This window comes from Mustela nigripes, chromosome 4 (assembly GCF_022355385.1).
Source record: "Mustela nigripes isolate SB6536 chromosome 4, MUSNIG.SB6536, whole genome shotgun sequence".
In the NCBI taxonomy this organism is placed as follows: Eukaryota; Metazoa; Chordata; class Mammalia; order Carnivora; family Mustelidae; genus Mustela; species Mustela nigripes.
The window spans coordinates 44,785,547-44,809,892 of NC_081560.1; the positions used below are offsets into that span (position 1 = coordinate 44,785,547).

The 24,346-nt window shown below is 40.6% G+C and overlaps 1 protein-coding gene across 1 annotated transcript in view; it reads right to left on the minus strand.

Moving 5' to 3' along the window:
* Positions 1-24,346, minus strand: part of ITPRID1 (ITPR interacting domain containing 1) — a 73,499-nt gene that overhangs the window by 4,941 nt on the left and 44,212 nt on the right. The window contains exons 9-10 of the mRNA XM_059396618.1: positions 4,127-4,209; positions 2,458-3,735 (exon numbers count right to left, since the gene is read on the minus strand). Of these exons, the coding sequence (XP_059252601.1) occupies positions 2,458-3,735; positions 4,127-4,209 (1,361 nt within the window). The remainder of the gene's footprint in view (positions 1-2,457; positions 3,736-4,126; positions 4,210-24,346) is intronic.

A 24,346-nucleotide genomic window follows, 5' to 3' on the forward strand; every position in this document is an offset into this window, starting at 1 on the left:
AAGCCTCTGCCTTCAGCTCAGGTCATGATCTCAGGGTCCTGGAATCGAGCCCCACATCAGGCTCTCTGCTCAGCGGGGAGCCTGCTTCCCCCTCACTCTCTGCCTGCCGCTCTGCCTACTTGTGATCTCTGTCTGTCAAATAAATAAATAAAATCTTCAAAAGAAAAAAGAATTAATCCTATCAACAAACCATGGTGACCCACAAGACCACCAAAATAACATTTACCAGTAAGTCAAGTGCATCTCTGCACTGTTATGCACTCCTCTGTAAGGGGAGGTGATGAGAATGTTTTTCTGAGTCTTTTACCTAAACTTGCTCTTCCTTTCAACACCTGCTTGGAACGGGTGGTAGATAGTATATAGTATCTATCCCTGCCTATAATCTTCACTTGGTCCAAATTCATTTTCCAGATTTTTTTTTATAAATAATTTTTGTAACCCTAGTTAGCAGTTGGCATCTGATTAAGAGATATTTTTCTCCAGAATATTATTTGGGCCTTACAAACCCAGGCTCACTCACCACAGATACCTTTTCTCTCTGTTTCTGAGTATGTTCTTTGGCTTAAGTAGCCTGCTCTTGTGTGCAAATGCAATCCCCCATTTTCACTTGCTTTTCTGCTGGTCTCTGTGTGCCTGTGTGTGCACCTGCCCACAAGTACAATAATGCACATGTAAAAAGACTGTTTTCTTTGAGTGTATGTTTGTGGTTCCTCGAATCTAAGTAAGGAGAAATGCATTGTCATCTAATAAAACCTGAGACAGTATGTATTTCAGGGTGTATAATCTCAGATCAATTCGATTCCAAATGCCCGAAACCTTGCAATTTGAAAAATGATGAGTAAATCACTTATCTTTCATTGATTCTCTATGTTTCTATAACATTTATGCAGATTTCTAGATGTTGTAGGGCTAGGTAGTAATTGCCTGGTCTTTCACATAATCACTTTCTCATGTTGCCATTACACTTCTTCGGATTTAGATATTTTAAAGCTAGATGCATCATTGCCTGGAGTATGTTGTCCAAGAATCTGGTGTCAGCTAAATCTGAATTTGCATATGACTTAACCACTTATTAGTAGAGGAAGTTGGAAACTTATACTCTCTTGATTCTAGGTTCCTCATTTGTAAAAGAGGGAGGACTTGGAATATATATGAGGGACTCAGGATTTATGGTATGGGTGAAAATGAGGGTTATGCAACATATGGTAAATAAAGTGATTAGCATAGGCACCCAGTAAATATTTGTGGAATTAAAAGAATGGGAAGGTAACCCGTCAGGCCTCAAACAGTAGGTGCTTAATAAATAACAGTTGCCTTCCACTTTCCTTTGAACAGCTGTAGCCCTATATTATGTGTGCCACCTTTCTATTTTTTTTTTTTTTATTTTAAATACAGGTGATTTCGTGTGTGATGCTCTTAATTTTTTAAAGAAGAAAAGCCTAGATCATTTCTCACCTTGAGAATCAAGGAAGAGGAAACATGGGAAGGACTCACTAAATGCTTATTGATTTATCGGGGGCTGAACAGGTTGGGGGTCAGGCAGTTTTCAGTAAACTCAACGTCCACTTTTAAATGAACTCACCCACGATGGAGCAGGAGTCCCTCCATTTGACATGGAGCTTCTAGAGAAGCTCTAGATTCAAGAGCTGAACAATAATAAAATAATGATAAAAATGAGTAAGAAAACAGGAGCCATTCAATGAGCATTTTCTGGGGCCTTGTGTGGGCTGGGCACTGGGCTGAGCGTCTGTGCATGCTGAGTGCTTTACAAGCTTTCTCTCGCTTAATCCTAAAACAATCCTGTGTCTGTGACATTAAGAGTCTCCCTATTTTGCAATGCAGGAACTAGAATCAAGAGAGATGTAATAACGGCTTGTGCAAGTTTATTCAGCTAAGTGAATTTAAGACAGAGAATTGTTCAGTTAGACTGAACTGGAGATGAGGTACAGATGCATTAATATTTATAACCTTACATGTGAACTTATTGTTCTATACCCCTCTGTCATATGAGGATTAATAATGAAATTTGTCTTCTTACTTCCGGAGGGGATTGGATGCATCAGATAAGAAAAAATTTGTGAGAAGGGAGCCTGGGTGGTTCAGTGGGTTAAGCCACTGCCTTTGGCTCCAGTCATGATCTCAGGGTCCTGGGATCCCCCCACCCCCGCTGCATCAGGCTCTTTGCTTAGCGGGGAGCCTGCTTCCCCCCTCCCTGCCTGCTTCTCTGCCTCCTTGTGAACTCTCTGTCAAATAAATAAGTAAAATCCTTAAAAAAAAAAAAAAGAAAGAAATTGTGAGAATATGTGGTAAGCTGTAAAGCACTCTACAGATATTCATCATGATTTGAGATGGAAGGGTTTGCCCTGAGAGCTCACATTCGGGAGGCCTGAACATTCTCCCTGAGGTGGTGTTGCTCCAGCGGCCTTCCGCCCTGTCTTGGCAGAGAGGAATACTTACAGAGCACAGCTCCTTCACTGTGGTGTCCTGAAGGACGCTCAAAGTCTTCATGAACTGGGCTTCCAGATGGTGATGGGAGCACAGGCAGTGTCTACAGGCTGAAGACACAGGGCTGGGGCTCTGCCTCTCTGAATGGCAGTGGGGCTGGTGATGACAGCAGACACAGCTGTGGGTGGGTTCAGCGTGGCAGATGCCCGGTGGGCAGATATAAGGGAAGCCTGTGTCCAGAGAGACAGATTTGGTGAGGCGCCGGGCCTTGTTACTCTGCCCTGAACAGCAGTGACAGGGTCTAAGCTCACGTATATCGGCCTGAACAGAAACATCACGGCACTGTCTTGATTTTGTCTCCAGTCCTGGTTCTGCTGTGGGAGCAAGGTCACCCATGGTGCATTCTAAAGCTGTTCCTTTAGAATCAGTCCCCAAAGCCCCAGCATTCAGAGCAGCCGATGCCAGGTTGGAGGACATCTGGATTGTCACCGACTTGGAACCAGCAGCATTTGAGTCAGCGTTTGGAGGAAACTTTCCCCTCGCAGATTCTGCCCGATGTGGTATTTGACCCAAAGCATGACATACTGGCTTTGCGTGGGGAGTATCTCCAGCAGGTTTGTCAAGGTGGGGAATGAACTTCGCAGATGTTTGAATAAGGTCAACTGTATAGGACGTGACATTGCTGGGTCTCGGGACATGCTGTGGTGGGCTCTCTCCTGTCACTGAGGTACTATTGGTGTTAGGACAGGTTGCCTCAGCGCCTACATGACGCTTGTCATGAGCAGGATCAGCTCCCTGTGGTCTTCGGGACTTGCAGTGGTGCCTTTGCACGGATGTTTCCTCAGCTCCCTCAAGCTTCAGAAACCCATCCTTGGCTTCAGTGCTATGGGGAAGCCTAAACCCCAGAGGACAGTCCCACCTGGAGCTAGCTGGACCCACCAGGGCCTCAGTTCCAGTTTGGGGCCTGGGAAAGTCCTGCCTTGGATGGCTGTCTTTCCTTGGGTGTTCTCCCCCTCTGGGGGTCCCATCAAGGGCTGTATATGGGGTCAATGGCTCTGGAGGCTTCTCCATATCCTCAAACAGAGACTCTTCCTCCACTGTAGATGTTGAGGCCTTTTCTTCCATGACACTCCAGTCTTGATTTGAAAAGGCTGTGTTCACCATACTCTTGGAATCAGATTCATATGACTCTCGCTGGCAGTCCTGGGGTGGCACTAAGCACTGGCTCTGATCCCTTGGCTCTCTACATCCATTCTCAACAGGACTCTGGCTGCTTGGCAAGGAAGGCATCTGTGTGAGAAATCAGGATAAAAGCAAATGGGTCAGGACGGTGGGGAAGGGATTGGTTTAAGATGCGCTTGTGTCTGTCCCTTGTCATTACCCAACTTAGGGGTCCGGAAATAAAAGTTACAAACTCAGGCTTCTGTGAGGTCACACTTTAACTAAGCTCTTCCGTCTATGCAGCTCGCTTCCTTGTTTGGTAAAATCAAAAGAAAATAAAAAAGAAAGGAATGCTAAGCTTTCTGGCACCTTGTTTAGTGTGACTCCAATCCCCCGCCCCTTGGGTACCTGTGGTGCATGTCTTCTACGGGCTGGCTGCCCTTTCCAAATATAGCAGTGTGGTGGGCTTTCTGTTTATCTTTCCTTCTACTCCAATTCCAACCCACCAGTGGCCCTCTACCTGCAAGAAGAATGGTTCCAGGGGGTCGTCCAGGAATCCGCTGCTGTCAGACTGGCAGCTGTTTTCTCTGTTCACTATGGCACCTGTGGAAAGAAGTCACGAGGCCTGGGGTCAGTGAAGGGAAGTGGGGTGTCAGAAGGACTGAGATCAAACCCTCTCTGTGCCAGACAGGCCAAAGATCCTCAATAAATGCCCAATGCATGGAAATAGAGATGAGTGGGAGAATTCTAAGGGTCTATTTTCTTGATTGTCAGAGGTTCCAGGTAAAACTGTGTCACTGGTTTCTTGATACAAGGAGTAAAACACAAAATAAAGGAGAAAGGATGACCATCTCTTAAGACAAAATAGCAAATGATTGCAGATGCGTCTTTAATAAGGGGAAGAGAATCCAGAAGGAAATGCATAGCCCTTAAATGCCATGCTGACAATACAATAAAAAACAAAATGTATATATCTCTGTATGTATTTTGCAATGAACTGAATATTATGCACCCCCCCCCATCATACATTGAAATCCTAACTCCCATGGTAATGGTATTAGGAGGTGGGGCCTTCAGGGAGTGACAGGTAAGGAGAGCAGAGCTCTCATTCGTGGGGTTACTACTTTGCAAAATACCTTAAAAGAAGTCCCTGGAGAGGAGAACTCCCTTGCCCCTTCTACCATGTAAGAACACAGTGAGAAGATGACCATCTGTGGACCAGGAAGTGGTTTCTCATGAGACACTGAAACTGCCAGCACCTTGACCTTGAACTTCTAGCCTCCAGAACTGTGAAAAATAAATTCCTATTGTTCATAAGCCACCCTGTCTGTAGTATTCTGTTACAGCAGCTCTGCCTAAGACATATATATTCTTTTTTTTTTTAAACTAAATGTTAGATAAGAACCTTATTAGCTTCATCTGCACTCTATATGACTATAAGGTCATGTTCATGTTTTAGACTGCTTCTCCTGTCATTGCAAAAGGCTGGAAGGAGCAAAGAAAGAACTACATGAAGTGAGGGCAGGTAACAATTCTGTAAATATGAGCCTCTGGAAATTCTAAATCTATCTGAACTTTTACCATAGATATTGTGTTATATTAGCAGGGGTGGGGGATATGGGTGGCTACTCGAGGATGAACCTGCTAAAGATTAAATTGGAAGATTTTTTTTTCTCTTACCTAAGGAGAAATACTTTATGGGCTAGAAGAGGAAGTCGCCTGGGAGGAGAGTGTTTGGAGTGTAGCCCTTCTTCTACAAGAAGTAGAAAGAATATCCTTGGGCATGTGGTTGGCTCAGTCAGTTAAGCGTCTGCTTTCGGCTTAGGTCATGATCCCAGGGTCCTGGGATTGAGTCCTGCATCAGGCTCCCTGCTTAGTGGGGAGTCTGCTTCTCCCTCTCCTTCTGACTGCAGCTCCCCAACCTCTCTCTTTCCCGCTTGCTCTCTCTCTCTCATCATTTCTCTCTCTGTATCAAATAAAAATAAAAGGATATAAATTTCAACAGCTGAATCCTAGACACATGGAAGAAATTTGAGAAAACAATGTCTTTGATCTTGTTATCACCTCTCTTACTATATAGAGAAGGGTAAAATATGGAAAATATTGACTGGTCATCGATCTAAAGAAGACTTCCGCTTCTGACGAGCTGAAGTAATAAGAACTAGATTTTCCTCCCACCTGAAACAACTGAAAAACTGGACAAAGTATATGAAAAACAGTTTCAAGAATATGGACATCAGGCAATTAAAAATGGGTGTCCCTGAGATGTAGGAGCAAATAATGCGAGCTGTATAATCACCCAGCTTCCTGCCTTGAGATAGTTTATAGGCTGTGGTGTAGCGAGGGAGGGCAGACTCAGGCAGCACCCGGCAGATTCTCTGAGTTGAAGAGACAAAATGAAGAGTCTGGAATGACTGAGCCAGCTAGAGTTTTCAGGGAAGAGTGGGAGAGAGGAGAGATCTTCACAGAGAGAAGTCACAGAAACCCTCCTGAGTATTTAGCTGGGGGCTGAACTGCACATGTGTGTGAGGAAACACCACAGGCTGGGGAAAGAATCACTGGAAAGGCTTAGAAGACACAGTGCCTAGGAGTCCCCAGGCTGGGAATAGTGCAATCTTCCATCAGCCAGACTCCAAAACCTCACAATTCCCAGAGCACTGGTGGGGCAGAGTACTCATAGGTGTCTTGCTTTAGGATTGAGGAATGATTAGGCCTAGAATGAGCATTTCCCCCACACCACATATCTTAAAAGTGAAACTTGAAAGGACTTGAAAGGACCAAGTGACCCAACTGTGTCCCAGACCTAAGCTCAAGCGCATTTATAGAAATAAAACAATATCTAGCCTCCACAAGGTAAAATCTATAATATCTGGCATCTAACAAAGAACACCAGGCATGTAAAGAAGCAAAAAAAATATGACCCATAGTGGGGGGGGAAAAAAAACCCAGTCAACCGAAACCAATCTAGAACTGACAATGTTAGAATTCACAAGAAAGGACTTTAAAACAATTACTATGGCTATAGTCCATATGTTTAAGAAGCTAGAGGAGAGATTAACTATGTTAAGAGGAGACTGCTAGATATAAAAAATACTCAAATTGAAATTCTAGAGATGAAAACACGATGTCTCAGGCAAAATTTATACTGGATAGGATTAACAGCATTTTAGGAATTGTAGAAGAAAAAATAGTGAAACTGAAGACATGACAGTAGAAACTACCCCAAATCAAAAACAGAAATTCAAGAAAAAAAATTAAAAAAAATATAAAAAGAACATCAGTGAGCTGTGGGACACGTCACGTAGCTGAACATATAGGTCCCTGGAATATCCCAAAGAGGACGGGAAACACTGGAAGAAATTTTTGAAGAAAAGTTTGTTGCAAGATGTTCGACAAACCCCAAGCACAAGAAATATGAAGAAAATTATACCAAGGCACATCAGAATGAAATTGTCCAACACCAATGATAAAGAAACATTTTAAAATCAGCTAGAGACAAAAAAGACACATTATACATAGGGAAACAAAGTCAAGGAAAGCAGTGAGTTTCTCACTGGAAATGATCCCAGAGAGAAGACGGTGGGATGACATCTTAAAAGTACTGAAAGAAAAAAAGTGTCTGTAAGTTTGTTTGTTTGTTTAAAGATTTTATTTATTTATTTTTTTTGATAGAGAGAGAGACACAGCGAGAGAGGGAACACAAGCAGGGGGAGTGGGAGAGGGAGAAGAAGGCTTCCTGCCAAGCAGAGAGCCCATTGAGGGGTTTGATCCAGGACCCCGGGATCATGACCTGAGCTGAAGGCAGACGCTTAATGGCAGCAACCCCAGCACCCCTGGGTAAGTTGCTGTTTTTGTTTTTTTATATTTATTTAGTTAGAGAGAAAGAGAGCTTGCACAGGGGATGGGGCAGAGGGAGAGAGAGAGAGAGAAAGAATCTCCAGCAGGCTCACTGATGAGTGCAGAGCTGATGCAGGGTTGGATCCCAGGACCTCGAGATCACAACCTGAGCTGAAATCAAGAGTCAGGTGCTTAACTGACCAAGCCATCCATGTGCCCTGGGTGTGGATACATTTTAAAGATTTTTAAAAAATTCTCTAAATCTTTTAAAATAACAACAGACTATTTAAACAAAAAATAATAATACTGTAGTGTGAGGTTTATAACAAAGACTTAGAAGCATAAAAGGAAAAACCAGCCCCTTCCCCCCTGCAAAGAAAACACCTGTTATAAAATTGAGTAGTTTGTGTGGAAGTAACTCCCTGTGAGGTTTTCCTTTGACTATGATGTACAATCTTTATAGACGCTTTAGCCTGGCTAATAGAATACTTGTTTACTTGTTGTCAAAGGAAATAGTGTATACCCATTGTGTATTTATTATAGGAAGTTTACTTGTGTAATATTTACACAATATGATGTAATATTTAAGACTTCAGTGCTCTTGTTATAATGAGCTATAAGACTCTTCCAGCTCCTTTTAGAATTAGAAAAAAATCACCTATTTTTCTTCTTATAACACCTATGGGTATGAAATCAGTGGTGATTATGGCAGAAACCTTTGAAATGGCCAGAGCAGAATATACAATATTTTTCTGGTACTCTACGAAGGGCTCTGGCCACTTCCGTTGGAACCCCTCCACTGAACAGCCTCACCAAGTGGGCAGCCCTTCCTCATGAGTTTTCCACACAACCTTCCCATCCCAGTTTCTGTGCTGGTGACCCATGGCAGCTTTTCTACTTGGCCCCCAAAGCCGGTTTGCAGTAGACAGACCACGGAACAGGAGGGAGCAAGATGGGACTGACTGTACCCCTCAATCTCCATCCCCAGCCACGTAAGTGTCGGGGAACCAGAGATATTCAGCAGCAGGGTTGAAACTTGCTGAAGGATGGACTAAACAGCTTTGAAACCTCTTCTTTCTATATGTTTTGGTGCAAGATTTGCACGGTAAACTGTGAAGGACTCCCGGTACATCATTATCATTTAAATGATCCATAAGCAATTATTATTCTAGTATAAGCTTCATCCAAAATGGTCACTCTTCCCCTTCTTACAACCTTTTTTTTTTTTTTTTTAAGATTTTATTTATTTAACAGACAGAGATCAAGAGTAGGCAGAGAGACAGGAAGAGAGAGAAGAGGAAGCAGGCTCCCTGCTGAGCAGAGAACCAGAAACGGGGCTTGATCCCAGGACCCTGGGATCATGACCTGAGCCGAAGGCAGAGGCTTTAACTCACTGAACCACCCAGGCGCCCCTCCCCCCTTCTTACAACCTTAAGATGAAATTATACACTTGAGCACCAGAACAAAACTCTATGTCCGAGTTCATTCCTCCACGTGCTGGTTGGTCCATGCCAATCTGGTCCAAATGAAAATGAACAACCACCAAAGTAAAGGGTCCCAAAAAGATAGAAAGAGTGATTTCCTCTAGGAAGGATGTGTTTAAATTATAACTGTTACCATCAGTTAATGGCACTAGTGTAAAACACAACGAACAAGAACAAACAACAAAAATAACCTCCGAAACTCATTGAAATGAATTTGTGAAACAATCAGATTTTGAGAGCCTTTCTGTGATGGTGAGATCAAGTGATGGGATTGGGCATAGTTCTCCCAGGACTAGAGGCTTGTTTATCTTGTATTTTAGAAGTCAAATACACGCATCTGAATCATTTAGAGAGCGTTACCAAGCAAAGTGTGGGCCAGTTTACAGATGGTTTAGTTTCTTCAGAGAACTAAACATCCTTCCCCGCCTATAAACCACCCTTTCAGCAACTAGATGGAAAAACACCTCAAAAATGGGTTTGAGTGTCCCAAATATTCTCTTAAGGTTGTGGCAGTTAAATGATCCAAAGGATGAGACACTTCCTTGCTCAGGATGGCTACAATAGATGATTAAACAAACAGACTAATGCAAATGTGCTCTGCTTGTCCTGCCCATGTCCTCACACAGAGGGGCATGACTTAAGGGAAGGCAGTAAGGCATCTGGCTAAGAGCAACGGAAGTAGCACCAGTGCCCACCTGCCAACCCAGCCCAGTGCCTGAAACCATGGAGGCTAAGACTGGGAGAATTTTAGAAGCCTCATCAATGGGATTTTCCACAGGCTTTTAATATGCTCAAAGAGCTACAGTTCTTCCTTACTTCTCTAGATTAGGGCCTTGACTTCCCACCTCACCTCTACCTACCAGTCCTTTTGTCCTAGCTGAATGTAATTATTCAAACCCGCCACTACTGGAGGAATCCTGCTCCAAACCACCACCAATCCCCTTATGGGTTTGTCAGGTCCCTTGAAACAGCTGGCTCCCTTACTCTGCTAATCCCATACTTTCAGCCACCACCCCCCCCCCCCCCCCCCCCCCCCCCCTTCTCTGCAGGGTAGGCTACTGAGATCCTAGCCGGACCCTTAACTGAGTCGTTTAGAAAATCTGGAACCAGATCTACTGGATTCAGAATCTGACTCTGCTGCTGACTAGTGGTGTGAGCTTGGCCATGCCACTTAGGTCCGCGCGGAGTGTTTCCTCACGTGGGAAAGAATAAATGCGGGGATGATGGGTCACTTGAGGGGTTGCAGCGAGGATACTATCTAATAAGATATACTGGATATATGAAGACTTCAGGCACAGGAAAAGATGATCTAATCACGTATATAAATTTTTGCTGCCGAACATCCTCTTAATATTATCAATTAGAACTCAATCACGATGAATATCATTGTTAAATATCATTCATGTGTACTATTATATATATCAGTATTCGTTAGAAATGGCCTTTTCCCGCACAGGCCTGTCTTCTCAGAGTCAGATTTTACCCTCCCAGTTGGGTGGACCCCGCCTGGGCTGGACCCCTTCTCTGCCTAAGAAGTTTGCAACCTTTCCGCCCCCGAGGAGACCGATGCTTCAGGCACTTTGTCCAAATAATCAGCAGGTGGCAGCATTACACCAACCACAGGACCGAGGATCCCGGACCCTGCCCAGAGTCCCCTGAACGGCTGAAAGTTGAAAGAAAAGTCCACCGCAAGGGCTTGCTTGCTTTCCTGAGCTGAGTTGATAATAAAGACTTCTGAATCCTAAGTAGAGAGTTTTAAGGTTAGTGTAGTTTGAGTTCCCAGAGGCTCAGGAAAAAGAAAGTCTATGGAATCAAAACATAAATGAGGGAGGGAGAAAAGGACAAGACGTCTTTGGGGGTACACCATAAGCTAGGGTTGTGTAGAGCAAAAGAAATAGTCCAGCCTTAGCCTGGGGCTCACTGTCTACACTGATCTATGCTATTTCACGGATTTCCCTGCCATGCTCCCCTCTCTTCTGTTCCCCCAGTGGTAGAAAATTCTGTGACAGTGCTGGTGAAGTTGAGTCACAGAACAAGTTATCTTGGAACTGCAATGGACATTATAGATTATGCAAATTCAAACGAGGCAGGTGGCATAAAGCTTGTTAAGCAGCTAGGATGCGAGACCATAGGGACGGTGTGGACTGCCTGGACTCCAGAGGGTGTGTTCCCCTGAAGGCATTTTAAAAAGTAATTTTAAATATTTGGTAGAACAAAGTTCTCTGTGGGCCACAGTCCATCCTCCAGACTGGAAGTTAGGATGGTACCACCGATCATCCAAAGTAGGATTCCCTTCCAGAACATTCCTTACAGATGGCCATCTAGCTAGTGATTACACATTTGTGGTACGGAGACCTAGTTCTCTCTGGTCAGAACATATCATACTTTTTATGAAATGCTTCTTTATATTGAGCTGAATCTACAATTGATTTTTCCATTCACCGGTCATAGTTTGATCCAGGGAGTAATACAGAACATGTTTAATCCTTTTTCCTCAAGACAGCTCGCTTGTACTCTGCAGGCCTTTCTTCCTCAGCTTAAATCTCCCCAGTCTTTAAATCAACTGTCACAGGGCAGATTTCAAGTTATAGTGTCTTGGGCTTTTCAGTTAAGTGCTTACCTAGTCATGTTTGCCATAAAATCCAGCACTCAGAACTAGATTTAGGAGTTAGGATAGGGTCTGACCAACATGGAACAGAGGACTGCCCTTTGCTTAGTCAGAAGTTGAGCTCCCAGTGTTGGGTTATACACTAAGCTCAGTCTCTATTTTGTTCTCTTGTGAAATTGAATCTAGCTCAGTTGAGACTACATTTCTATGGCCTCAAGATGATTTTGATCTTCATTCTGAAATCTGTCTGTGTCATCTGGGGCCTTGCCACCCGTTCTTGCTGTGGGCCAAGCCACTGCTAATATTCTGAAGAGAATAGGCCACACCACACAGCCTGGGATTGGTTTACTGCAAACCTCCATTTTATTGTTTTCCACATTTCACAAATGTTACTGGGCGCCTGTCGGGTCCTACGCTGTTCTAGAAATTCCAGCATAATGTCAACAAAGATACCCACTCTCACAGAGCTTATATTTATCTTGACTCTGATCCTAGAACTGAAGAATGGTTGAGAACATTCGTGACTGTGGCAAATATTCCTGAAGCAATTTAATTCTTCCTTCTATGCCAAGCATACTTGGGCGGAGGAGTTCCTATCCTACAAACATTTCTACATAAGGTTTTCATAATTTCCACAAGTGCCCTGCTGACATTTTTGTTTTAATTTCTTTCTTATTACCTGGGCATTCTTCCTTCTTTCCTCCTCCACCCCTTCTCTCTCTCTCTCTTTTTCTTTTTCTTTTTTTCCTTTCCTTCCTCCTTCTTTTCTCTCTCCCTCTGTTTGTTTATTGCTCTTGGTTTAGCAGTCTGTCCTCTGTTCTTTTTTTTTTTTTTTTAAGATTTTATTTATTTGAGAGAGAGAGCAAGAGAAGTGGAGGGTCAGAGGGAGAAGCTGACTCCCTGCTGAGCACGGAGCCTGATGCAGGACTGGGTCCTGGGACTCCAGGATCATGACCTGAGCCGAAGGCTGTCGCTTAACCAACTAAGCCACGCAGGTGCCCTGTCCTCTGTTCTTTAGTGAGAATTACCCTCCTTCATCATTACAAAAGAGAAAAAGAAGAAAAGAAGTTGCTTCTGTAAACTGCTTCTTTTGGCTTAATACCGTTAGTTGTTTTTTAGGATCATATAGTATGTGGTGGTGAAGAAAATGTGGAAAATGAAAAAATGTCAATAAGAAAATAAAAATCACTTATCATCTAAGGATGAAGGAAAATAACAAGACTATGTCTATAGATCTTTCAGTCCAGCCCAGTTTCTTTGTGCATATGTATGTGTGTATTTTATAAAATAAAAGTAATACACAATTTATAATTTTCTTTTTTGCATACATTTGTGAGTTTTTCTTTATCAAAAGTTCTTTATAATGTGTGTGTGCACATGTTTGTGTTTGCAAGCATGTGCATTTCTGTTTTGGACTGTGATGTCATGACTGGGTTGCTGTGTAGAACATAACTGGACAGGCTTCTGTCTTTGTTTCTATGTCCTCAAGCAGCATGGAGAACTGATGTTGTATTACTTTCTTAAACTTGTAGAAGAGCTCAGTGTTAAAACCACTAACCATGGTACATTTTAAAAGATGAAATTCTTTGACAACTTTTAATTTCGACAATAAGTACTGATATTTCAGGATTCCTACTTCTTGGATTAATGGTATTTCTTTTTCTTATTTATTTTCCAATGCCCTCAGTCAAATGATTTATTTATTTTCATTCTGAGGTCTCTAAAAAGAGAAAAGACTATGTCTATGCCTCTTAAGGTAGCTTTGCCCTTATTTCCTAGGTTTTTGTAAAAATTCCATTCTATCTAATGGTAGTGCTATCATTCTTGTTTTCCTTTTCTTTTTCTTTTTAAACATTTTATTTATTTATTTTACAGAGAGAGAGAGAGAGATCATAAGTAGGCAGAGAGTCAGGCAGAGAGAGGGGGAAAGCAGGCTCCCTGCTGAGCAGAGAGCCTGATGTGGGGCTCGATCCCAGGACCCTGAGATCTTGACCTGAGCTGAAGGCAGAGGCTTAACCCACTGAGTCACCCAGATGCTCCTTGTTTTCCTTTTCTTTTTCTTCTTCGCACTGGCATGCTTTTTTGATATATTTCTGCCCATTCATTTTTCCTTTAGTTTTTCTGTGATTCCTTATTTTAAATGTGGCTAACAGTTTTACAAAATTTATTTATTTTATTTTATATATATATATATATATTTTTTATTTTCTATATTTTAAGTAAGTTCCATACCCAGTGTGGAGGCCAACATGGGGCTTGAACTCACCATGCTGCAGTCAAGACCTGATCTAAGATCAAGAGTCACTCAACCAACTGAGCCACCCAATCTCCCCATAAATGTGGATAACATTTTTTAAAGGATCTTTGAGTCTTTTCCTTTGTTAGAGGCATTTATTGCATCGATAGCTATTTTCATAAGAATGTACTGGGTCTTATTGCTTGTAATTTTATGTTTTCTATTTTTAGAACTGGGATTGATGTAGCTAATATGTGGCACACTTGATGCAAATCTGAAAATAAGCATCACTAATAATCCATAACAGTCTTTTCTGCTGAGCTGGAATCCAGCCTCAAAATATTTATCAGTTCAACATTACCAATGGCTAATATAAATCAATGAAAATTGGGACACAAGTTATAATCTATATTTGCTATCTTACTGTTATATTAATAAACCCCAAACTTCACATTTAAATAGACCTGATTTTGAACTGCACCATAAACAGCAGAGACTTAAATGAGGATTAAGGAGGTAATTTAAAATATTTAGCATAGTTCTTTATTATCTGAATGTTCAAAATGTGGCTATTTGGCCTCAATATTTGGTAGTATTATTAATATAATTAATTTTTCATGTTTATTCTTTTGCCATGTGGACTATATTTTCAATGATTGCTTTTCCCTTCTGGTAATTCACAAGGCATGTAGAGTGTTTTTAAACTTAATTGGTGGTAACTTAAAAAATCCAAGCATTTCAAACTGCAATTATCAACATCAAGAATTAAGCAGTGTCTATTGACTCCCCAGTTAATCAGTATTTGCTGACAATTTTATTCTCTTCTACATTCAGCTTTTTCTCTTCTACATTCAGCTTTTGGGTATGATCTAGGATTTTAGATCCAGGATATTATTGTTGAATTCTTTTATTCATGTTTCTTCTCTTTCAAGATTTTTCATGGTATTTGCATTATGCTTATATGATTTATGATTCCTGAGACTTTGCTTATCTGAAATAAGGCTTCACTAAAAGTATGACAACTCTGAAGGGTATAGAATTCTTAAGCTACAAAATTTCCACTTTATACTGTGCCCCGTTATCTCTGGGCATCTAATAAGAGGATGTTTGTTGAGAAGTAAGTGAGCATGAAAACCTCTTTATTAGTCCTACTGTCTGGCCATGGTATTTTTAATGCCTAATTCACACTGCTTCCTCTGGCATCTTTTCAATACCATTTTCTTAAAAACTGTCATATCAACAAATTACCTTAACAATTGTTGAAAAGGACACTTTAGAGTAATATATTCACAGGGAGTGACTTGTGATGTTTCTCTCTGCTCCCTCCTCCCCACAAGTTATGTTCCTACCCACAGGAGAAAAGAAGCCAGTGTGCCTGGAGCTAAGTGGCATAAAGTAATTAAGGGTTTGGTCATGCAGAATTTTGGAATGAAACAAGTTAGAAGTCTAATTCAATTAAATATTTCTAAAACAGAACATTTCTATGACTCTATAAAGATTCTATCAATCTATAAAAATGTATAAAAATTGCAATATTTCAATACACATATCTTCTTTGTATACACAGACCCTTATTTATTAGATGTTCCTGAGTCAAAAAAGAGGGACACAGATCCAGTTTTTTTAATAGCAACCCTGCATTCACTGTCTTGGGAGAATGTAATGACACATTTAGATTTAGATCCAGTGCTTATCCTATATTTGAAAAGAGAAAATTAGAAGTTTCCAGGGTGAAATGAATGATGTCCCCATCACCATTTGAGACAATGGGTGGATTGCAAATTTTGTAATACTAGGTTCTTTGGAATTTTTAGTTTCTGTACTGATTCGACTACCACAGGCCTAGAGACAAGCAGTCTCAATGATTTTTTTGTATTTTTTTTTTCCTCCTTGTCAAGCAGTCTGGGAGCAAACATTATTGTTGCTTGAGTTAACCAGTTGATATGCAGGTGATTATGTCAAATCTTCAGACAATAGGAGGAGGTAGTCCTTTCACGTGGTAGCCTACTTCATCAAAAGTAATAATCCAGGATTAAGAAAAGGGAAAATTTTTTGATTCACCAAGCTGGAGAAGTAAGATTTTCCTCAAGAGTCAGCTTATGATTTTCATCTAGATGCAGTCTAGGGGACAGATGTGGGACTCATGGCTGCATCAGGGACAAAGGGGGACTCAGGGAAGCCAGGTGTGTGCTGGTTGCTTTCCATTTGCCTTTCCTTGCCTCCACTGCCTCACTCTGGTCATTCTCTGTCCCATCTGTGCTCCAAGATTGCACTTGTGTTCAGTCCTTGGGAGGTGCCAATAGAAGTAGGAGGTAGAAAGAAGTAGGGCAGGAGAAAGAACATGGCACATTTATTCACCCACTTCCTTCAGGGTGTTTTTTTAAAATGGCTGCATTCCTTTACAGTAAGAGTCTTGATGAGGTGTTCTCTCTTTGTGTGTGTGTGTGCGCACATGTGTGTTCTCTTTTCAGCCTTGCACTTTTACCTGGCTCCAGCAGCATGATTCTTTCCCTTTGTCTTTTCAGACATGGCCTTCTACACTTACTAGCCATGGAGTGCTTCCCCATCTCTTCGTGGCCCCTTGAATCCAGCCCACCTTGGCAAATAGTTCTTTTTCAAACTCTTTCAGTCAAAACCTTTGAATATACTTTCTCTTTCTTACCTGAGTGATAGACACAATACAATCAGACAACTAAAAATGCCTTGCATGATTGACTTTGACAGAGTATTGTATTCTTTCCTTTAATCCTGAGTAATCTGCTTTTTAAGAAAAACACAGTTTGGGTTTTTAGAGACCTTGGCTCACTCAAGTTTGTAGAAAAGATGGACAGAGAATTAGGCATTGTCTTCCATATCTGTCATATCTACCTACTCTCTTCTATTTGTCCTGTTTATGTTGATGATTCTCTAAAGAATATCTTCCATGTCAGCTTTTTCTTTTCTGTTTTGTAATACTCATGTTCTTTTTTATTACCCCCAAGTCATTTTAAATTCTGATAAAATTATTTCATACATATTCTCATTCATTTAACAATCACTTACTGAATGGCTGCTTTGTGCCAGATACTGGATGAACAGTGAGGAGAATTGAAAGATGCAACCCAGGCTTTGACGAGCTTGTCCAGTGGAAGAGCCACAGATTAAGGATAGAGTAGATGCTAAACAAAAATTCTAATACTGGGAAGCAAGGGCAAAAATGAACTATTGGGATTTCATCAGGATCAAAAGCTTTTGCACAGCAAAGGAAACAGTTAACAAAATCAAAAGACAACTGACAGAATGGGAGAAGATATTTGCAAACAACTTATCAGATAAAGGACTAGTGTCCAGAATCTATAAAGAACTTAGCAAACTCAACACCCAAAGAACAAATAATCCAATCAAGAAATGGGCAGGGGACATGAACAGACATTTCTGCAAAGAAGACATCCAGATGGCCAACAGACACATGAAAAAGTGCTCCATATCACTCGGCATCAGGGAAATACAAATCAAAACCACAATGAGATATCACCTCACACCAGTCAGAATGGCTAAAATAAACACGTCAGGAAATGACAGATGCTGGCGAGGATGCAGAGAAAGGGGAACCCTCCTACACTGTTGGTGGGAATGCAAGCTAGTTCAATCACTCTGGAAAACAGCATGGAGGTTCCTCAAAATGTTGAAAATAGAACTGCCCTATGACCCAGCAATTGCATTACTGGGTATTTACCCTAAAGATACAAACGTAGTGATCCAAAGGGGCACGTGCACCCGAATGTTTATAGCAGCAATGTCCACAATAGCCAAACTATGGAAAGAACCTAGATGTCCATCAACAGATGAATGGATCAAGAAGATGTGGTATATATATACAATGGAATACTATGCAGCCATCAAAAGAAATGAAAGCTTGCCATTTGTGACAACATGGATGGAACTAGAGCGTATCATGCTTAGCGAAATAAGTCAAGCAGAGAAAGACAACTATCATATGATCTTCCTGATATGAGGAAGTGGTGATGCAACATGGGGGCTTAAGTGGGTAGGAGAAGAATCAATGAAACAAGATGGGATTGGGAGGGAGACTCTTAATCTTACAAAACAAACTGAGAGTTGCTGGGGGGAGGGGGGTTGGGAGAAGTGGGGTGGGGTTATGGACATTGGGGAGGGTATGTGCTTTGGTGAGTGCTGTGAAGTGTGTAAACCTGGATATTTTTCCAAAGCTATGTTTTTTTAGAAACACAAAAGTCACAAAATATGCCTCTTAAGCAATAAAAATCATCTTAAAACTGATTATTAGCTATCTTCTAGAAGAAGCCTGCCTTAATTGTTCATTCATTCCACCAATATTTACCTATTGAGGGCAAACTGTGTGTTAGTGTACTAGATGCAGGTGATACATGGCAAATAGAACCATGCCTCTCCTCTCCGAAGACTCAGTCCAATGTTCTGAAAATGAACTTTGATGTTAGTGGCCCTTACAAAGAATAAGCTGCCTTATAACAAGAGTTCAGGGGCACATTTAAAACTAAGCCCTTTTATCTGGGGCCCCAACAGCACTGGCTGCTCCAGTAGAGCATGATTTCATTGACATGGGAAAACTGGATTCAAGTGTTAAAAACTATTCAGAAGAGAAATCCCGAGAAATCACTACAGGAGGGAACTCAAATAAAGCTGTTCTTTGCAGTATTCATGACAGCAAAGGGAACATGATAACAAACGGAAAGGTCAACCTCAGATCTGTAAATAGTAAAATAGAAACAAGAAATGTATTAGGAAAACTTATTTCTATCTAGTAGCACCAGTTTGGTGACCGCAATTTAAAATGTTACTAACGGCATGGAGGACAATTAAATGAAGGGCAGAAATCGGAGTGGGAGAGGAACCAAGAGAGACTATGGGCTCTGAGAAACAAACTGAGGGTTTCAGAAGGGCAGGGGGTGGTTGGATGGGTGAGATCAGTGATCAGTAATAAGGAGGGCATGGATTGCTGGAGCACTGAGTGTTGTACACGAACAATGAATCTTGGAACACTGCATCAAAAACTAATGATGTACTGTATGGTGATGAACATCACATTACAAAAAAAATATGATAATATAAAAATAAATAAATAAATAAAATGTTACAATGGCAGTTCTCAGAACATAAGGTTATCACCCAAACTTAAAATATAATTGTGGTCATAAGGTAGCCTATTTGCAAATCGCCCTTTCAAAAGGAGTCATGCAGTCGGTCTCATGTCAAACAAGCAATTTTTATATCTTTAGTTGCATGAAATATCCTCGATTGCTTTATGTGATGCTATGATTTTTTTTCCTGGACTCTGCTCACACGAAAGGAAAACCAGAAGACGCATACACAGTAACAGATTTGGAGGCTGAATTCTTTTTTTTTTCTCCCTTGGTAGAACATGTTTTTGCCAAGATTACAACCCACTTGAACTTCTGTCTGTTCTTTGATTTTAGAATCAACTTGGGCTCCTTTTAACACTGTAAAAATCACAGATTGAGCCATAGATAAAGAAGTCTGAGCAAAGTTTTCTGAAGGTTTTTATCATCACTAAATATCTGTAAATAAACTTCTTGTTAATATTTAGTGTAGCTGAATCTGAAATATAGTGTTTTAATTTAAGGTGAGACCATTTTATTTTGATTAAGCATTTATAAAATAAGTTCCTAAAGGAAAAAAAAATTATTTTTTATTTTTATTTTTTGAGGAAAAGATTTTTAAAAAGACATCCTAAGAAACATCTACTCTGGTTTTTTAAATATTTAAAGAACACGCTTTATTTAAAAACCTGTTTGGTCGCCAACATACGTATTTTTAAATATTTGCTCCAAGCCAGGCACCAAGGTAAATTATGGGTATTGAAGAGAAGTCAGACACTATTCTTAACCTCAAAATGCTGTGGTATAGTGGAATGACCGGCTTAACCTTGGCTTGGTACATAGAGTTTCAACAAAGAATAAATTAGGATCGTGTTATACAGAGAATTTGTTAATCATTAAATAACTAGAATTGAAGATTCAAAACTAAGAGTCTTGGGCCTGGTTTTAACTAATTATCACTTGGAGCTTATCACTTATTGCCCTTGGAGCAAATCACTAACATCATGAGCCTTTGTTTCCCCCTCTGTAAAAGTACGAGGGTTGGCCTAGAGATGTAGACATTAAGCCCTTTATCTTATAATGACAAAAATTTGATTGCCTGAAGATAAGCATGACCCCAATTCTGCCTTTAAATATCTAACATGAGCATGCATATTGGCTCAACATGGTTCCCCGAAGCCTACGGAGATAAAGAATACTTTGCATGTATTTACAGACAAAGAAAAGGAAAGGGGAACTAAATCTCTTTTAAAATACTAATAAAGGGGTACCTGGGTGGCTCAGTGGGTTAAAGCCTCTGCCTTTGGCTCAGGTCATGATCCCAGGGTCCTGGGATGGAGCCCCGCAGGGAGCCTGCTTCCTCCTCTCTCTCTGTCTGCTTCTCTGCCTACTCATGATCTCTGTCTGTCAAATAAATAAATAAAAATCTTTAAAAAAAATAAAATACTCATAAGATATTATGGTTAAAATGAAAAAATTAAAGATAATGTGAGTATATTTTAGAAATTGGGAGAAGACAGTGGCAAACATAGAGACTGGGAACAGTGGGAGGAGGGATTTCCTCTCTCTGCCATACTATATATAAGGCAATGGGCAGTTGGGTAGTCCAGAGTGACTTCTGAAATACTTTGTGATTTCATGTGATAAATCATCTTATCCATTTTGGCTTCTAATAGAATGCAATCTGCATCAGCAAAGCACATTTTATAATACAGTTATTTACAGCATGGAATCTGGGCAGAGCATGCCATTTGGAGTCAGAAAGTTCTGGGCTTTGTCCTGATGCCAATACTTGCCAGCTGGGTGAACTTGAGCAAGTTCCTTAACTTTTACAAGTACTGATTTCCTCATTCACAATTTAGAAATAACTGTGGGTAAGTCTTGATTCTCAACTATAATTATGGTGCTCTAGATTATAACCCAATTAAGGAAGGCAAGTTTCTGAAAATCTGCTTCTGGCCTTTTTTTTTGGCTCCCTTTGGCTTTCTTGGCTCAAGACATTTTCCAACATCATGTCTACCTTCTCTTAGGAGAAGAATCTCCTGGAGGCATTTTGTCTTGGAAGTGAGCAATGGATAAGCAAAAACAAAAAACAAAATAAAACAAAAAAAAAAACCATTCTGTACCTCACCTTTCTTGACCAAAGGTTTTGTGAAATGTGGGTACCCAGAGGTGGCAACACCCTGATGCCTCCAATAGGATTGTTATCTCAGAAGAAAAGGACATGAGACGGAACTCCAAGGAATCATGGACACTTGTCCCATGAGCAGCCCCAGTTATTTGTTATGGGCTATTGATTCTATTGTAGGGGAAGAGGGGCAAATTGTGCGGTGACTGGAAAGATAAACACAAAGCAGAAAAGCTCTCGGGTTTGGAGAACTGGTTACACTATTGATCTTGGTAGGGACATCACAGCCCTTGCACCTGTAGCACTAAGGCGTTCAAGAGGGAATGACAATTCCTAACGTCTGTAAGCAACATGGCTTCTGCCTCCTCCAGGCTTCCTTAGGATGACTGGAAGGCTACAACAAGCATGGAATGTCTGAAGAGACATACAATCTCTGAAACCACAATAAATATAAGTATGCTTCTGAAGTTCTTTTCCCACCATTTCCCTTGCTAAAATAGAAAAGGGACTATATTTTCTTCTCCTGCAGTGATTTGTGTTGTTAGAAATAATTTTAAGCATATCTCTTCTGAAGAAGTCAAATATTTTTTTTTCCTGAAATCCAGCTATTTTATCTCCATTCCCTCAACCAAGTTAACTGAACTTATTTTGGATAGTGTCCTCCTGCAAAAACTGGAGGGGGGCACAACCATAAATCAGAAAATCACCAGATCGTATGGTATTTCTTTTTTTCCTTAGGAAATGAGACACTGGGGGCACCTGGGTGGCTCAGCGAGTTAAGCATTTGCCTTTGGCACAGGTCCTGATCCCAGTACCCTGGGTTTGAGGCCCACTTTGGGCTCCTTACTCAGTGGGGAGCCTGCTTCTCCCTCTCCCTCTGTCACTTCCCCTGCTTGTGCTTGCTCTGTCCCTCTATCAAATGAACAAATAAAATCTTAAAAAAGGAAAGAAAGAAAATAAGACATTGAATTACTTGGAAAGTAAAGGACTTGCCCAAAGAACAACTGTTGATGGAGGAGACCAATTGGGAAATAATTTGTGTGATCTCTTAATTTCTACTCACAATGAAGTTTTCTTCACAAAAAGCAAGATGGTTCTGACTTTGTGCTAATAACACATTTTCTTTCAATTAAATTGTTGGGGATACCTGGTTGGTATTTCAATGCCCATCTTGCTTAACTTAGAAATCCTTAATACTGCACAGAAGTAGGATACCTTTGGGCAACCTAACTGTAAGGCTGATTTCATTATAGGTTCTCAATGAACACTTGAGACAGAGAAACTCCTTTACACAAATCACCCTCTCCGCAAAGGTCTACCAATTCTTAATCATTGGTGTTATCTCCATCCTAATGAGAGCAATGCTTTGCCTCTGCTGAGGGTAGTAATGATAAGATCTTCTCTAGGCCTTTCTTCCTGCAAGATGCCAAATGCTCTATATATTGAACATGTCAATATGTGCCAGGACAGGCACACCTGATCCACACCTATTTCTGGGGCAGCTCCCTGCAGCTCTTTCCCATCCCACAGTGGTGCCCAGGAGCAGTTGGTTTAAAAAGAAAGAAGAATGCCACTCAGAACAGAAGCAACAGGGGCCGGGAGGAAGAGCAGACATAATTATCTAGATTGGAACATGACCAGGCCAGTGACACCATCTACGCAAACCACCAAGATTAAAATCATTGCATTTATCAATGGATTGCACAGATTTTGAAGGCAAAAAAAAAAAGGCAGGGGAAGTTGGGGAGTTTGACAGTTGTTTGAAAGACAAGCTAATGTGTTTATGCTGTTGCATATGCATTTTAGAAACCTTCCTGGTCTTGTGTTTTTTGTCTCATTCACTTGTGCATAATCCTCATGCTGTTTCTTGCTTTGGGCACAGAGGAAATCAGAAAAAAGCCATTGAAAACTACTCTTCCGGTTATCTGGGGGAACCTACTGTGTGACGTAAGCTACTAGCTATTTTCAGAGCTAAAATAACAGGTACTGCCTGTGCACTCAATGAGATGATGACAAAAATTAGATCTTTGTTGCTGTGTGGAAGGGTGTGTTAAAAAGTGTATTACCTCCTTCTCATCACAGTCCCACTCCTCAGTCCCCTATGTTTGTTTGTTTGTTTGTTTCTGGGAATACATCTTAATAAAACACTTTAACACAAACCTTCCCCCAAGGTGAGTTTCTGAGACGAACAGTAACGATGATTCATAACTGAGCTCTAGAACCTGCCTGTTAAAAAATCTGATTATTGAAAGCAAAAAGCCCAGATACGTAAATATTTATCATTGGGCCCTAAAGGGCTTACCATAAATATAATAAAGAAAAATAAATTAACAATGACTTACATTTTTAAAAAATCAAGAAATGCCACAATCGAAAGCCATGATCCATTAAAGATGATGCTATTAATATACTGATAACAAACCACAGTTCTTGAAATTTGCAAGAATTCCAACAATTTACATGTCTGTATTATAAGAGGCATTTTGTAACACTGTCAAAGCAGGCCTCTTAACAGAATACTGAGTTAGAATTCCCAGGACAGTTTAACATACTACTTGTATTAGTTTTTACTTCGATACTTAGAATATTACTAGTAACAGTCCGGATCTTTATTTCGATACTTAGAGTATTACTAGTAACAGTCTTGATCTTACCTGAAGTTTAAAGTGGGGAAGCAATTACACACGCTTTACTCATAAGCATTAGAGAAAGGATTTCCATTTTTTAAATCAGTTAATGTTTCATTTTCCTTAAACAAGTAAGGATGATACATTGATAATCACTGATCATGTCTTTATATCTTTGTTCATAGAAATGACAGAAGAGGATTTGCAAGTGATCTGTGGGATGAATCCATATTCATAACAATAGTACTAATAGCTACCATTCCTGTTTGCTGTTACTGCTTGTGATGTTCCCTACATGCCCTCTCGCATTCTTGCAACTGCCAAGTTAGGTAAACTTTGTCATGCCCATCATGAAAATAGGAGCATTGAGGTTTGTGGGCCTCAGATAACTTATCATTGGTCACACAAATAATACATGTGACCTGACCTTTTTCCAAAAAAGCACACATATCCAATTTTTGGTGTTATCTCCAGTCAGTCCAATATCCACACCCAAAGAAGAAATGAGAATATATTGGCCGTATGTATTTGGTGAACCCCTATCATTTTATTTTTCTAAGGGTTAATTCTGGGTGATGGTAACTTCTACAATTTTGCTAATCAATTTATCTGTCCTGGAAGCTATCTTATTCTCCTTTCAAAAATTAATCTAAGATTAACCTGAACTAAGTTACATTTTCAAGCCCGCAGCTTATCGCTAAAATATCTATCTAGTCCCTTGGAT